The sequence below is a fragment of the Diceros bicornis genome, chromosome X (genome assembly GCF_020826845.1).
Source record: "Diceros bicornis minor isolate mBicDic1 chromosome X, mDicBic1.mat.cur, whole genome shotgun sequence".
In the NCBI taxonomy this organism is placed as follows: domain Eukaryota; kingdom Metazoa; phylum Chordata; class Mammalia; order Perissodactyla; family Rhinocerotidae; genus Diceros; species Diceros bicornis.
In genome coordinates this window covers 68165244-68179347 of record NC_080781.1, presented here as the reverse complement: position 1 = coordinate 68179347, position 14104 = coordinate 68165244, and the positions used below count along the sequence as shown (strand labels likewise).

At 37.8% G+C, this 14104-nt stretch overlaps 1 protein-coding gene across 2 annotated transcripts in view; it reads left to right on the top strand.

Moving 5' to 3' along the window:
- Positions 1-6212: 6212 nt before the first annotated feature.
- ABCB7 (ATP binding cassette subfamily B member 7) overlaps positions 6213-14104 on the top strand; it is a 124430-nt gene continuing 116538 nt past the window's right edge. For both annotated transcript variants that reach the window (XM_058536208.1, XM_058536207.1), the window contains exon 1: positions 6213-6395. In XM_058536208.1, coding sequence (XP_058392191.1) covers positions 6228-6395 — 168 coding nt within the window. In that variant the 5' untranslated portion in view covers positions 6213-6227. The remainder of the gene's footprint in view (positions 6396-14104) is intronic.

Sequence of the window (14104 nt, the reverse complement as noted above, 5' to 3'; positions counted from 1 at the left end):
TGTTGGGGGCCGGCCCGGTGGCTTAGTGGTTAAGTGCACGCGCTCCGCTGCTGGCGGCCCGGGTTCGGATCCCGGGCGTGCACTGATGCACTGCTTCTCCGGCCATGCTGAGGCCGCGTCCCACATACAGCAACTAGAGGGATGTGCAGCTATGACATACAACTATCTGCTGGGGCTTTGGGGGAAAAAATAAATAAAAATAAAATCTTTAAAAAAAAAAAAAAAACAACAAATGTTGGAGAGGATGTGGAGAAACAGGAACCCTCATACACAGCTGGTGGGAATGCAAATTGGTGCAGCCTCTATGGAAAACGGTATGGAGATTCCTCAAAGAATTAAAAATAGAGATGCCCTATGATCCAGCCATCCCACTACTGGGAATCTATCCAACGCACCTGAAATCAGCAATCCAAAGAGGCTTATGCACCCCTATGTTCATTGCAGCATTATTCACCATAGCCAAGAAGTGGAAGCAACCTAAGTGTCCTTCGACTGACGACTGGATTAAGAAAATGTGGTATATATATACAATGGAATACTACTCAGCCGTAAAAAAAGACAAAATCGTCCCATTTGCAACAACATGGATGGGCCTGGAGCGTATTATGTTAAGTGAAATAAGCCAGAAAGAGAAAGACAAACACTGTATGATCTCACTCATATGTGGAATATAAACCAACACATGGACAGAGAAAACTGGACTGTGGTTACCCGGGAAGTGGGGGTGGGGGGTGGGCACAAGGGGTGAAGGGAGTCATATATGGGGTGATGGACAAACAAAAATGTACAACCCAAAATTTCACAATGTTAGAAACCGTTAAAATATCAATAAAAAAAAAATGGGCAGAGGATTTTTCCAAAGAAAATATACTGATGGCCAATAGGCAAATGAAAAGATTTTCAACATCACTAATTATTAGGGAAACACAAATCAAAACTACAATGAGCTATCACCTCACATCCATCAGGATGGCTATTATTAAAAAGACAAGAAATAACAACTGTTGTAGAGGATGTGAAGAAAAGGGAACCCTCATACACCACTGGTGGGAATGCAAACTGGAGCAGCCACTATGGAAAACAGTATAGAGATTTCTCAAAAATTAAAAATAGAACTACCATATGATCCAGATATTCCACTTCTTGGTATTTATCCCAAGAACATGAAAACACTAATTCGAAAAGATATATGCCTCCCTATGTTCACTGAAGCATTATTCACAATAGCCAAGACTTGGAAGCAACCTAAGTGCCCATCAACAGAAGAATGGATAAAGAAGTTGTGGTATATATATAATGGAATAGTATTCAGCCATAAAAAGATGAAATTGTGCCTTTTGTGACAACATAGATGGACCTTGATGGTGTTATGCTAAGAAAATATAGACAATAGAGAAAGACAATTACCATATGATGTCACTTATATGTGGAAGGTAAAAAAACAAAGAAACTCATACATATGGAGAACAGATTGGTGGTTACCACAGAGGAATGGGATGGGGGGAGGGCAAAAGGGGTAAAGGGGCACATATGTATGGTGACAGATGAGAACTAGACTTTTGGTGTTGAACACGATGCAGTGTGTACAGAAGATGGAATATAATGATGTACACCTGAAATTTACATGTTACAAACCAATGTGACCTCAATAAAATGAAAAAAAAAAGAAAAATAAAAAGAAAAAAACCCTCACAAAATCCAAGTGTATGTTGCTTAAAAAAGACACACCTAAAAGATAATCACAGAACAGTCTAACAATAAGGAAATAGGTAAAGATATGGCAATATTGGTATCAGACAAAAGAGAATTCATGATGAAAATTATTAATATAAATGAAAAGGAAATGACTTAGTATATAATCTTTTAGCATCCACCAAGAAGATACAACAATCATGAACTGGTATGCACCTCCTAATATCCTCTTAATATCTAAAACATTAGTTGACTTAATTAGAAAGAGCAATTGACAAATCCACATTCATAGTGGGACATTTTAACACTGACAGAACAAAGCACACAAGTAGTAAAGGTGTAGAAAATTTGGACAAGTTAAAAAAATGTTTATATCCTCTAAAGGGTACTGATTATTTTGGGTTGACAACCTTGTATAACTCTCTTATTGTTTCTTATTAGTTTATCTATAGATTATCTTTTTTAACTGGAAAATGATATAATCTACAAATTACTACTATTTACTCTCTTTTAATCTTTATATCTTTTGTTTCTATTTCTTATCTTACTGCACTGACCATTACTTCCATTCAATACAATGTCAAATAGTAATTAAGTAAGTGGGCATCCTTGGTATATTCTCATCCTTAAGGAGAACACTACTAAAGTGTCATCATTAAGTAAAATGCTTGAAATAGATATTTTTTATGGTGGGAGAGATACCCTTTATCAGTTTAGAGAAGATCCTTTCTATTCCTAGTTAACTAAACTAGTTAAATACTTATGAATGAGTGTTAAACACTATTGAATGTCTTTTCTGAATTATATGTTTTTTTCTATATGATATCTATTCTTTAAAATTTGTCTACCCTATGGACAATTAACAACCTTGATGTAAGGGACATATAGGTAAACTACTCCCAACAGCTATAGAATACACATTAGTATATATATATATAAACATATATATATATATTCAGCCATCTTTGCATTTCTAGGAAAGAGCCTACTTGGTCTTAATATATTTTTTACACAGTGCTGGATTGAGTTTATTATTTTATTTTTCTAGTTTTTAATTTATGTTCATAAGATTGACATATAATTTTCTTATACAATCCTTGTCCACGTGTGGTATTAAGTTTATACTAGCCTCATAAAATATGTAGGACATCCAAATAATCATGGTGGTTTAATCAAATCTATTTGTCTCCTCTTCTTTCCAAACTCCACCAAAATAACATAAAGGAATAAAATAGGAATAATCTACAAGGAAAAAGAGACTAGGATTAGAGAAGGGTAACAGAGGGGTCTTCACTAAATTATTATTTTTAAGAACTACAGCAAATATAAGGGGGGGAGGGAGGAAGGCGAAAGGGATAATTCGGCACATGTGTGTGGTGATGGGTTGTAATTAGTATTTGGGTGGTGAACATGATGTAATCTATGCAGAAATAGAAGTATAATGATGTACACCTGAAATTTATACAATGTTATAAACCAATGTTACTGCAATAAACAAACAAAAAAAAAAGAAACTCCATGCTAATTGGAGTTTTATCATAATTGTAAAAAAAAAAAAAAGAACTACAGCAAATATATTAAAATGTTAAAATATGACTCAGCTGGATTGCAGGTACATGGGTGTACCTGTATAATTTTCCATTCTCTTTCCTTCATAATTTTCAGTTGTAATGAAATATTTCTTAATGTTAAAAATGCACAGAAAATAAAGAAGCTACTTTCAGAAAGTGACATGTGCTCTAAAGGTGCTTCTCAATTTTTAATGTGCATATGAATAACTTGGGGAATTCTTATTAAAATGCAGATTCTGAATCATTAGGACTGGAGTGGGGCCTGGGATTCTGCATTTCTTATAAGCTCCCAGGTGATGCTAATGCTGGTGGTCCATGGATCACACTTTGAGTACCAAGATTTTAAGAGAAATAAAACATGGCAATGTGATAGAGAGTAGCAGGTACAGATGATGGCTTCTTTAGATAAGATGCTCTTGAAAAGCTTCTCTAAGCAGGTGATATTTGAGTCATTAAAAAGTCTCCAGGGAGCCGGCCCAGTGGTGTAGTGGTTAAGTTTGCACACTATGCTTCGGCGGCCCAGGGTTCGCAGGTTTGGATCCCGGGTGGGGACATATGCATCGCTCATCAAGCTATGCTGTGGCAGCGTCCCATAAACAAAATAGAGGAAGACGGCACAAATGTTAGCTCAGGGCTAATTTTCCTCAGCAAAACGAGGAAGATTGGCAACGGATATTAGCTAGGGCCAATCTTCCTCACCAAAAAAAACCTCTCCAGGAAGGAAGGATGTTCCACGTAGAGGGGAAGGCAAGTGCAAAGGCACTAAGGTGAGAATAAGTTCTGGCATTTTCTAGAAACAGAAAAGACCACCATAGCCTTTTAAGTACTCAAGTGTTTCTTCCACATTTCAGGTACAATTATGTGAAAAGAGCGGTGTATTTAGAGTCAAAAACCTAGATTTGGTCTTCATCCCATTAGCTCTGTGACCTCTGTCAAGTCACAACCTGTTTCTTCATAAATACGGGAATATTAATAAATAATACCTATTCTCCAGGGTTGATGTGAGGATTAAATAAGATAAGGTATGGAAAAGCATTTTGTAAATTGCAAAATAGTACACACATATAAGTATAATTATTCCATAAAGTGATGTCATGTGATTTGTGTCTGCAACAGCTATTTATAGTAGCTTTTATTGTGCACTCCTCTGTCTCTTTATTTTGGACACTTAAGTGTCAAGTTGCTGCAGGCCAAGTTGGCCTGTCTGTTGCTGCACTTCTCTAGTAGTGCACAACTCTCACTATGCTTCATGTTCTATTTCTGGGTGCACTGGAAATTTTCTTTGGCTTATTTGTCTCATGTTTGACACACTTCAGTTTATCAAAGAGTAACTACTTGGGTATTCCAATGTTATTCACATTTCTTAATCAGAGGAGTTGGCTTACAATGAGCACTACTTCAGTAAAAATATGTTGACTCCATTCAAATACCTCACAACTGTTGTTCCATGCCAATAATGCCTGTAGGTGATTCTAATGAAACTTCTCAAAAATCCTGAGAAATCATCTGTAGGGTCAGGTGTTTCAGAATTCTGAGGTCTTGCCTAATTTAAAATCTTATGATTTTATATGGCCTCTAGAGATTTTCAATTAAACCTTATGTTTCAGTGTAGGCAACATCTTTAGTGTAAAAAACAATGGAATAGCACCAGACTACCACAATTCTAGTTCTGATTCTATCACCATGTGGCCCTTTTCTTTATCTACTAGGAAGGAGGCATACCTCAAAAATCTGTTATTAAAATCCAGTAAGATAATAATATGTGTGTGTCTGAAAGTATAAAAATTTAAGATATTATTTTGTCACATTATATCTGACAATCTCTCACAAAATATGTATTGCATAGGTTCCTACATTTTTAAAAAACTAGAGCACGACTGGACAACACCTTACCTGGATAGAAATATTCAGTGGCACTATTCAGCCCTAATAGAAATCATTGGTAGAGTCTAGGGTTCAAGTTCTGGTCTGTCTTCGTCCTTGGGTTCTGCGGGAAGGAGAATCTTTGGTTCTGGGTCATTTCAGGTCAAGAGTTCTTCTTTTGCACATGCTCTGGCTATGTGACTTTGTAGATTTTCTGAAAGATAATTCTTAATCACTCTGTTGATAAGAGATGGGGTCTGTTGAACTGGTCCTGGAGGGCCTGCAGTTACAATAGTGGTGACAAAACAATATAAACCTGTCTTTAAACATGGACTTCTCTATATACATCTTCACTTTACCATTCCTCAGCCAATCTATCTGTTTTGTAATAATTAGGGCCGCTGCAGAAACCAAAGGGAAGAGCTATAAAGAGAAGCAAGTTAACAAAGATGTGTATGTGTGTGTGTGTGTACAACTGTCCCAAGAGCAACAGACCAAAGGAAAACTGCCTCAAGGTTTGCATGAAAGAAAACTAGCAGCCAAGTAAAAACGCTTACAGGACCAGCAGGTCGTGAATCTCGCAAATAAAGCCTCCTCCCTGGGGAAATTCATATCTGTAGTTTAATCTACCCTAAGCGTTACCGCACAGGAGAGTGAAGCTAAGAAAACGCAGAGGGAAAATGGAGAGAGTGGAGCGTGGTACTGAGTTGGAGGTGGTAAGAGAACAGTGGAATGACGGATAAGATAGGGTTGCCAGATTTAGCGAATGCAATATTTGGGACATACGTATACCAAAAAAATTATTTGTTGTTTACCTGAAATTCAAATTTAAGTGAGCATCCTGTATATTATCTGGCAAATCTAGTAAAAGAGAGAAAGACAATGTTACTCCGACATTCCTGGTTGTGTACGAAAACACACTCAAAGGCCAGCCAAAGAAGAAAACAGTCCTTTCGCCAAAGCATCCGACTCTTCAGAGAGAAGCTATTTCCGCTCTTGGGCTCTGGGAAAACGAGGGAAGGCGAGAGGATTAAGGTAGCCGAGTTCGGTCCGCCAGCGTCCCATAATCCTCTGCTCTCGGTTCCTCTTTCCTCGCTCAAGATGGCGCTGCTCGCGATACGTTCGTGGCGCTGGGGAGCTGCGGCGGCTGCTTTCGAAAAGCGCCGGCACACCGCGATTCTAATCCGGCCTTTAGTCTCTGTCCGCGACCCAGGTCCGCAGTGGAGGTCACGTCATCTCGGCGCCTCTGGAACCGTCCGAATCTCCCAGGTGAGATGCCGTTCGCATGGAAGAGTAGGGTGAAGGACAAGTGGACCTATAGCGAAAAGGTTGTCCTCGTGTTCTCGGGTCAGAGACAGCGCCAAGAAGAAAGGCTGTCAGGGCTAACTCGGAGCAGCAGTAAGTGAAGGAAGTTAGGGTTAGTAATTTGAGGACAGGGTGAAGAAAACCTCTGGGGTACAGCAAATGGAAAGGGGACGTGAGGTTCCGGGCAGAGGGCACCTGGAGCGCTGGTGACTCTCACAGGATTTACAGTTTTTTCCTCTGAGTTTAAGAAGATGAGGTAGACACCATTCCCAGACTGCTTCTCTTTCTAAATGGAAGGAAAACTGGGCTACTTTCCAAAGTTAGTAATGGAATTTGGGACCAATTTGCCTGTGGTTCAGATTTTACTCAGTCGGAAGTAGCAATTTGGAGGGCACTTTAAGATGACAGCAAGCTACCTGTAAACAAGCGGCAAATTGAGTTGGCACCAGTTAACTCCCTTGCTGACAGACAGTGCTCCTTGATAGGCCAAAACCATCATTATCTTTCTCTCCAAAACACAGACCGCCCTAAATTCATATGTAAACACGTTTGTCCTTTGATCTGAACATAGTATTCTTCTGTATACACAGGTCACTTTGAAAGCCATAAGGCTACTTATCTTTAACTAATGAATGTAGCTATGATTATAGTGCCCCTTAATATTTGCGTCCATTATTATCTCTCTCTCAAGAACAGTTTTTTTTTTTTTTGTGAGGAAGATCAGCCCTGAGCTAACATCCATGCTAATCCTCCTCTTTTTGCTGAGGAAGACTGGCTCTGAGCTAACATCTATTGCCAATTCTCCCTTCCCCCCCCCCCCCAAAGCCCCAGTAGATAGTTGTATGGCATAGTTGCACATCGTCTAGTTGCTGTATGTGGGCCACGGCCTCAGCAGTGCACAAGCAGTGCATTGGTGCGCGCCCGGGATCCAAACCCGGGCCACCAGTAGCGGAGTGCGCGCACTTAACCGCTAAGCCACCAGGCCGGCCCAAGAACGGTTTTTTTTTAATTATTGGTCCTTGCTGTACTTCAGTATATCTTTTTATTTCCTATATATTGACAAAAAGTTTAATTGCCACCACTTGTTTATCAGTATCACTAAAGTATTTGTATGAGCTTTGTATGAGAAATAACCTCTTAAATTTTGATTCATCAACAAATATTTAATGTCTAGTATGTGCATAGCACTATGCTAGATAATGGGGTACCAAGAAAAACAGATACAGTAATACCTTCCAGATTGGTCAGTTTACTTAAGGGGGTTGGATCTATGCATTATAAAAATAACTTAAAAACAAGGTAGTAGGTTAAATATCAAATGAACAGTATGAACAATAAAGGCTGTGGGCATCCAGAAGAAATAGTGATAATTAAGGACTCAATTATAGAGAGAATCTTATGCTGGTGATAGAACTGGGGAGAACATTTCAAGCAGGGAGAATAGGAAATGACACTAGAAATGTGGAACATGGGAAGAATTATATCCATTCATTCTTTCAGTAATTGTTGAACACCTTTATAGCAGTGAACAGAACAAAATATAAGCCCTAGCCTTAAAGAGTTTAAAGTCTAATAGGGGAAATAGGTAACTAAACAGACAACTATAATACGGTAGTGCAATGATGAGGAAGGTAAAAGGAATGGAAGAATATACATGAGGGGCATCCAGTCTAATCTTGAGGTGGGGAAAATTGCCTTGAGTAACTGATATCTAAGCCAAGGCCTGAAAAATTAGAAGTTAGCTAGTTAAAGGGAATAGCATGTGCAAAGGCCCATAGGTAAGAGTGAGCATGGACCTTTTGTAGAACTGCATATAGTTTAGACTAGTGAGGAGTTCATGATAGGAAGTGGCAGATGAGGCTAGAGAAACAAATCCAGATCATTTTACTAAGGTTTTTAAAGCACTTTATAGTCGGAAGTTGTAACATGTGATCTCTTATGAACCATTCTTGTTCTGTAGTCCTCTAATAAGCCAGATGAAGTTAAGATAAAATTTTTGGGACTTTGTCAGGCTGGAGGAATAAGGGGGAAGAAGTCCTTAGGAGTTTCAGAGGAGGTGATGGCAATAAAAAGTTAGCTTTCTCTCTTTTCATGAACCTCATCCCCACAACTTCCTTCCTTTCTCCACTATCTTCTCTACATCCTACCATTTCCTTTGGCTACCATTTCCGAAGTGTGAAAAACAAGTGAAAGATGTTACCTTTGTTTTTTACTTCTTGAAAGTAGAACTCCTGCCATCTTTTTAAAAACTGTGGATTTAACAGGGCCGTGAAACAATGATTATAAGGCTTTTAAAGTAAAACCTGATATAACCTGAGGCACCTTCAAATTAGTGATTTATGGTTAAGATTACAAAATAGATATTGAATGCATACTTTTAGGACAATCATTGGTATATAGCATTATATTTTAGAGCTGAAAGGAACCTTAGTGTAGTGTTATGAAATCATATTAGTGGATTGGATCAGCATTTAGATGAAATTCAGCAGAATAGGAAAGAAAATGTCAGTGCTTTATACATATTAAGGGAAATGTTGTTTTATATATATGTAAATAGTATATATTTATATACACACACACACACATATACGTACACACTCCCACATGTATGGGATTACTAGGATGCATTATAAAATGTGTTTTTCACACAGGATTATTCCCTAGAGCTATGTTGTGCAATATGGTAGTCACTAGGTTCATGTGGCTATTAAAATTAAATTAAATTAAAAATTTAATTCCTCATTTGAATTAGCCACATTTCAAGGGCCAAATAGCCACATAGATATGGAACATTTCCATCACTGCAGGGAGTTCTATTGAACAGTGCTGCTTTAGAGAATATCATATCCAATCCTTCTAATTTTGCAGATGTGGAAACTAAGTCCTAGTGTAGAGAAAGGACAGCATTTAAGACTATTCATTTATTTATTGCCTTTTGTGTATCAGGTATTTATATAAGGGTAAATAAAATAAGACTCTGGCAGACACTAAGCACATAATAATATTTGTTGAGTTGTAAAGATACTTATTTAATAATTACTAGAGCATTATTAATAGAGGGAAACACCTTAAACATAAAAGTTTTTCTTAAAATTGGAAGATTTCATATAAGATTTAAATTGTAATGATTTATTATGCAGTTGCCTCTACTACATTAGTTAATATTAAAAGGACTTATGAATTTTGAATGATAGAATTTTGGGTTTATCGCATTAATATTTATATGGTAGAAACAGGCATCATATAGTTAATCCATAGTACCTTTTATCTAAGTTTAAAGAGCCCTTGACTCTTCGTCCTGGCACTGATCATATACTTTCTTCATTTGTTTTTTTTTTTTAACATCTTTATTGAGATTAATTCACATACCATACAGTTCACCCATTTAAAGTGTGCAATTCAGGGCCCATCCCAGTGGCATAGTGGTTAAGTTCACACGCTCTGCTTCGGCAGCCCAGAGTTCGCAGGTTCGAATCCTGGGTGTGGACTGATGCACCACTCATCAAGCCATGCTGTGGCGGTGTCCCACATACAAAATAGAGGAGGATGGGCACAGATGTTAGCTCAGAGCCAATTTTCCTCAGCAAAAAAAAAAAAAAAAGAATATTGGCAGCAGATGTTAGCTCAGGGCCAAGCTTCCTCAAAAAATAAAAATAAAAAAAATAAAGTGTGCAATTTAATGAATTTTATTATATTCAGTGATATGTACCACTGTCACCAAAGTCAATTTTACATTTCATTTCCTCAAAAAGAAGCCTGCTACCCTTTTGGCTATCACTCCCCCATCCCCCTGCCCCACCAGCCCTAAGCAATCACGAATCTACATTCAGTCTCTATAGATTTGTCCATTCTGGACATTTCACATAAATGGAATCATACATTATGTGATCTTTTGAGATTTGCTTCTTTCACTTATCATTATGGCATGTATTAAGTACTTCATTTCTTTTTATGGCCAAATAATACTCCGTGATATGGATATACATGATTGTCTTTATGCATTCATCAGTTGATGGATATTTGGGTGGGTTTTTTCCATCTTTTGGCTGTTATGAATAATGCGTCTATAAACATTCACGTACAGGTTTTGTATGAACATAAGTTTTCATTTCTCTTGGGTGTATACCTAGGAGTAGAATTGCTGGGTCATATGGTAACTCTATGTTTAATTCCTTAAGGAACTTCCAGACTGGTTTTCAAAGTGACTATACCATTTTACATTACCATCAGAAATTTTATGAGGGTTCCAATTTCTCCACATTCTTGCCCAATAGTTGTTACCTGACTTTTTAAATCTAGCCATCCTAGTGGATATGAAGCATTATCTCATTGTGGTTTTGATTTGTATTTCCCTGGTGACTAAACATGTTGAGCATCTGTCCACGTGCTTATTGGCCATTTGTATATCTTCTTTGGAGAAATGTCTATTTGGGTCCTTTACCGATTTTTTAATTGGGTTATTTATCTTTTTGTTATTGAGATGTGAGAGTTTCTTTTTATATGTTCTAGATTCAAGTCCCTTATCAGATATATGATTTGCAAATATTTTCTCCCATTCTTTGGGTTATCTTTTTTATATATTCTAGATTCAAGTCCCTTATCGGATATATGATTTGCAAATATTTTCTCCCATTCTTTGGGTTATCTTTTTTATATATTCTAGCTTCAAGTCCCTTATCAGATATATGATTTGCAAATATTTTCTCCCATTCTGTGGGTTATCTTCTTACTTTCTTGATAGTGTCTTTTGAAGCACAAAAAACTTTTCATTTTGATGAAGTTAAATTTACCTATTTTTTTCTTTTGTTGGTCATACTTTTGGTGTTATAGCTGAGAATCCATTGCCAAATCTAAGGTCATGAAGATTTACCTGTATGTTTTCTTCTAATAATTTAATAACTTAATTCTAGTGAGATGTAGAAACATTACTCTGGTTTGGTTCTAGTTCCTTTTTCCCTTTTGTTGTTTTATTTTTATATATATGTTACATCTATAAATGTTACAATCCTAACAATACTTTGTCATAATTATTACTTTATATAATTTTATGACTTTTGCAAAAGTTGAGAGAAGAAAGGAGGGCAAATAAATATTTATGGCTTTTGTTATATTAACCTGTGTTTATCATTTCTGCTTCTCTTCATTTGTTCTCTTGTGTTTGAGTTACCACCTGGAATCATTTCCTTATCCCAGTACAGCTGTGCTCACACCCATCTCCTTTGTGATGTTACTGGCAAATATATTGCATCTCTATATGTTATAGGCTCAACAATATGTTATATACATATTATTTTATACAGTTGCTTTTTAAATAAGTTCAAAGAAGAAAGTAGAACAAGTGTGCATTTATACAGTTTTTTATAATCACATAATTACCTTTTCTAGTGCTCTTTGTTTTTTTGTGTGTGGATTTGAATTACAGTCTGGTGTCACTTGTTTTCAGCCTAAGGAACTTCCTTTGGTATTTCTTGTAAATTGATTCTGCTAATAACAAGTTCTTCTAGTTTTTGTTTGGGAATGTCTTTATTTTGCCTTCATTTTTGAACAATATCTTTTCTGGATATAGGATTCTTGCTTGACAGTTTTTTTCTTTGAACACTTTGAATATGTTATCCCGCTGCCTTCTTGCTTGTACATTGTTTCTGCTAAGAAATCAGCTGTTAATCTTATTGAGATTCCCTTGTTAGAGAGGAGTCTTTTTTCTCTTGCTGCTTTCAAGATTTTCCCTTTGTTTTTGGCTTTCGGTATTTTTACTGTAATGTGTCTGTGAATCTCTTTGCATGTTTCCTATTTGAAGTTTGTTGAGCTTCTTGGATGTGAACAACAACAATAAATTATTGGTTTTTTTTTAATAAGCTTTGGAAATTTTCAGCGATTGTTTCATTTAGTATTTTTTCTTCCTCTTTATCTGCTTTCTTTCTGGTACACTCATTATACGTGTGTTGGTGCGCTTAATAATGTCCTACGTTTCTATGAGGCTTTGTTCATTTTTCTTCACTCTTTTTTTATCTCTGTTCTTCAGATTGCATGATGTCTATTGATCTATCTTCAAGTTCACTACTTCTTTCTTCTGCCAGTTCACATCTACTATTGAGCCCCGCTAGTGAATTTTTCATTTCAGTTATTGTACTTTTCACCTCTAGAATTTCCATTTTGTTCTTTTTTTTATAATTCCTATGTGTTTATTGATATTCTTCATGTGATGTGGCATTGTCATCACACCTTCCTTTATTTCTTTACCATGGTGTCCTTTAGTCTTTGAACATATTTATAATGATTACTTTGAAGGCTTTTTTTTCTTCAATCTGACTTCTGGTCAAAACCACAGACAGTTTCTTGTGTCTGCTTTTTTCCCAGCATATAAGTTATACTTTCCTGTTTCTTTGCCTGTCTCGTAATTTTTTGGAAACTGGACGTTTTAGATAATGTGTTGGGGTAACTCCAGGTACTTGTCCCCTCCCTCCTAAGGCTTGTTATTGTTATTTGCTTGCTTGTTTATTTGTTTAGAGACTGGCTGGATTATTTTAGTGCTGTCTCTTTCCACCCTCCCCTCCACCCTCCGACTCCACAGTGTTAAAGCCTCTGATGTTGCTCCTTAAGGGACAAAGCCTTGGGTGTGCACACTGTCACCCTGGGATGACAGTGGTTTTGGCAGGGTTCTCTTTGTCTCTTTCTCATTTATGCTCCATTCGTTTCTGAGGCAGAAATTGTTCCACAGACTAAAGCAATCTAATTGGGGTTCCTTTGAAGTGACAGTTGCTGAGGTCAGTGTTTGAGATTTGTTCTGACCCCAGGGAGGCTTCTCCCAGCTGTCTCCCTGCTTGGTTTTCTGGTTCTCTGGGGGCAAACCAACTGACCTACAGTTTAGCCTCTATGTCCAGTGATTACCACTTGCCTTTCACCACAACCTCCACTGTTTTTGAGAGCAACCTTAGGCTTGAACTTCTCCACATCCAGTTGTAGATGAAGTCAATTCCTCTGGGAACTATCTGCTTTAAGGGCCTTCTCCCCCCAGGGAATATATCCCAGCCACAGCTCTGGAGCCAGGGGTGGGAACAATGGTGGCTTCTCTCTGAGTGATACCTCAACTTTAGGATTTGAGTGCTAGGTGGAGTCGGGGGAGCAGTAGCCTCAGGTCTTTTTGGCCTGCCTCTCCTTTTATGGAACCAGCCACTTATGAGTCAGGGCCAGAGTGATTGGGGCTTAAGTATTCTCAGAGGTACCACACCCAAGGTAGAGCCTTTGTCCCTTCAATGGGGGTGTGTGGAAGAAGGGAGCCCCTACCTCTTGGCCACCCTAGCCCAGAAGTTGGCTTCAGCAGCAGGTAGCTGGGGGAAGGATGAGGAATGCTGATGCCCTGCCTTTCCCAGGAAGTTAGTCTTCCAACTAGGAGCTAAGAGAGGAGAAGGAACACTGTGCTCTTGGCTGCACCAGTCTCAGGTGGAGTTTCCATATTGCCCAACTGGGAGTGGGGAGGCAGGGAGTGTGTCATGATTCAAAGACCACAGACTCGCGCCATTCTTACAGAGCTCTAGTAGGTATTTCATTTGCTATATGCCCCCAGGACCATTTCTAGGGACTTTAAATGGTTGTGCTTTTATAAATTTTACCAGTTTTGCTGGGGAGTGGGTCTAAGGAGCTTCTTATGTCGTCATGCCAGAAGTGGAACTCTT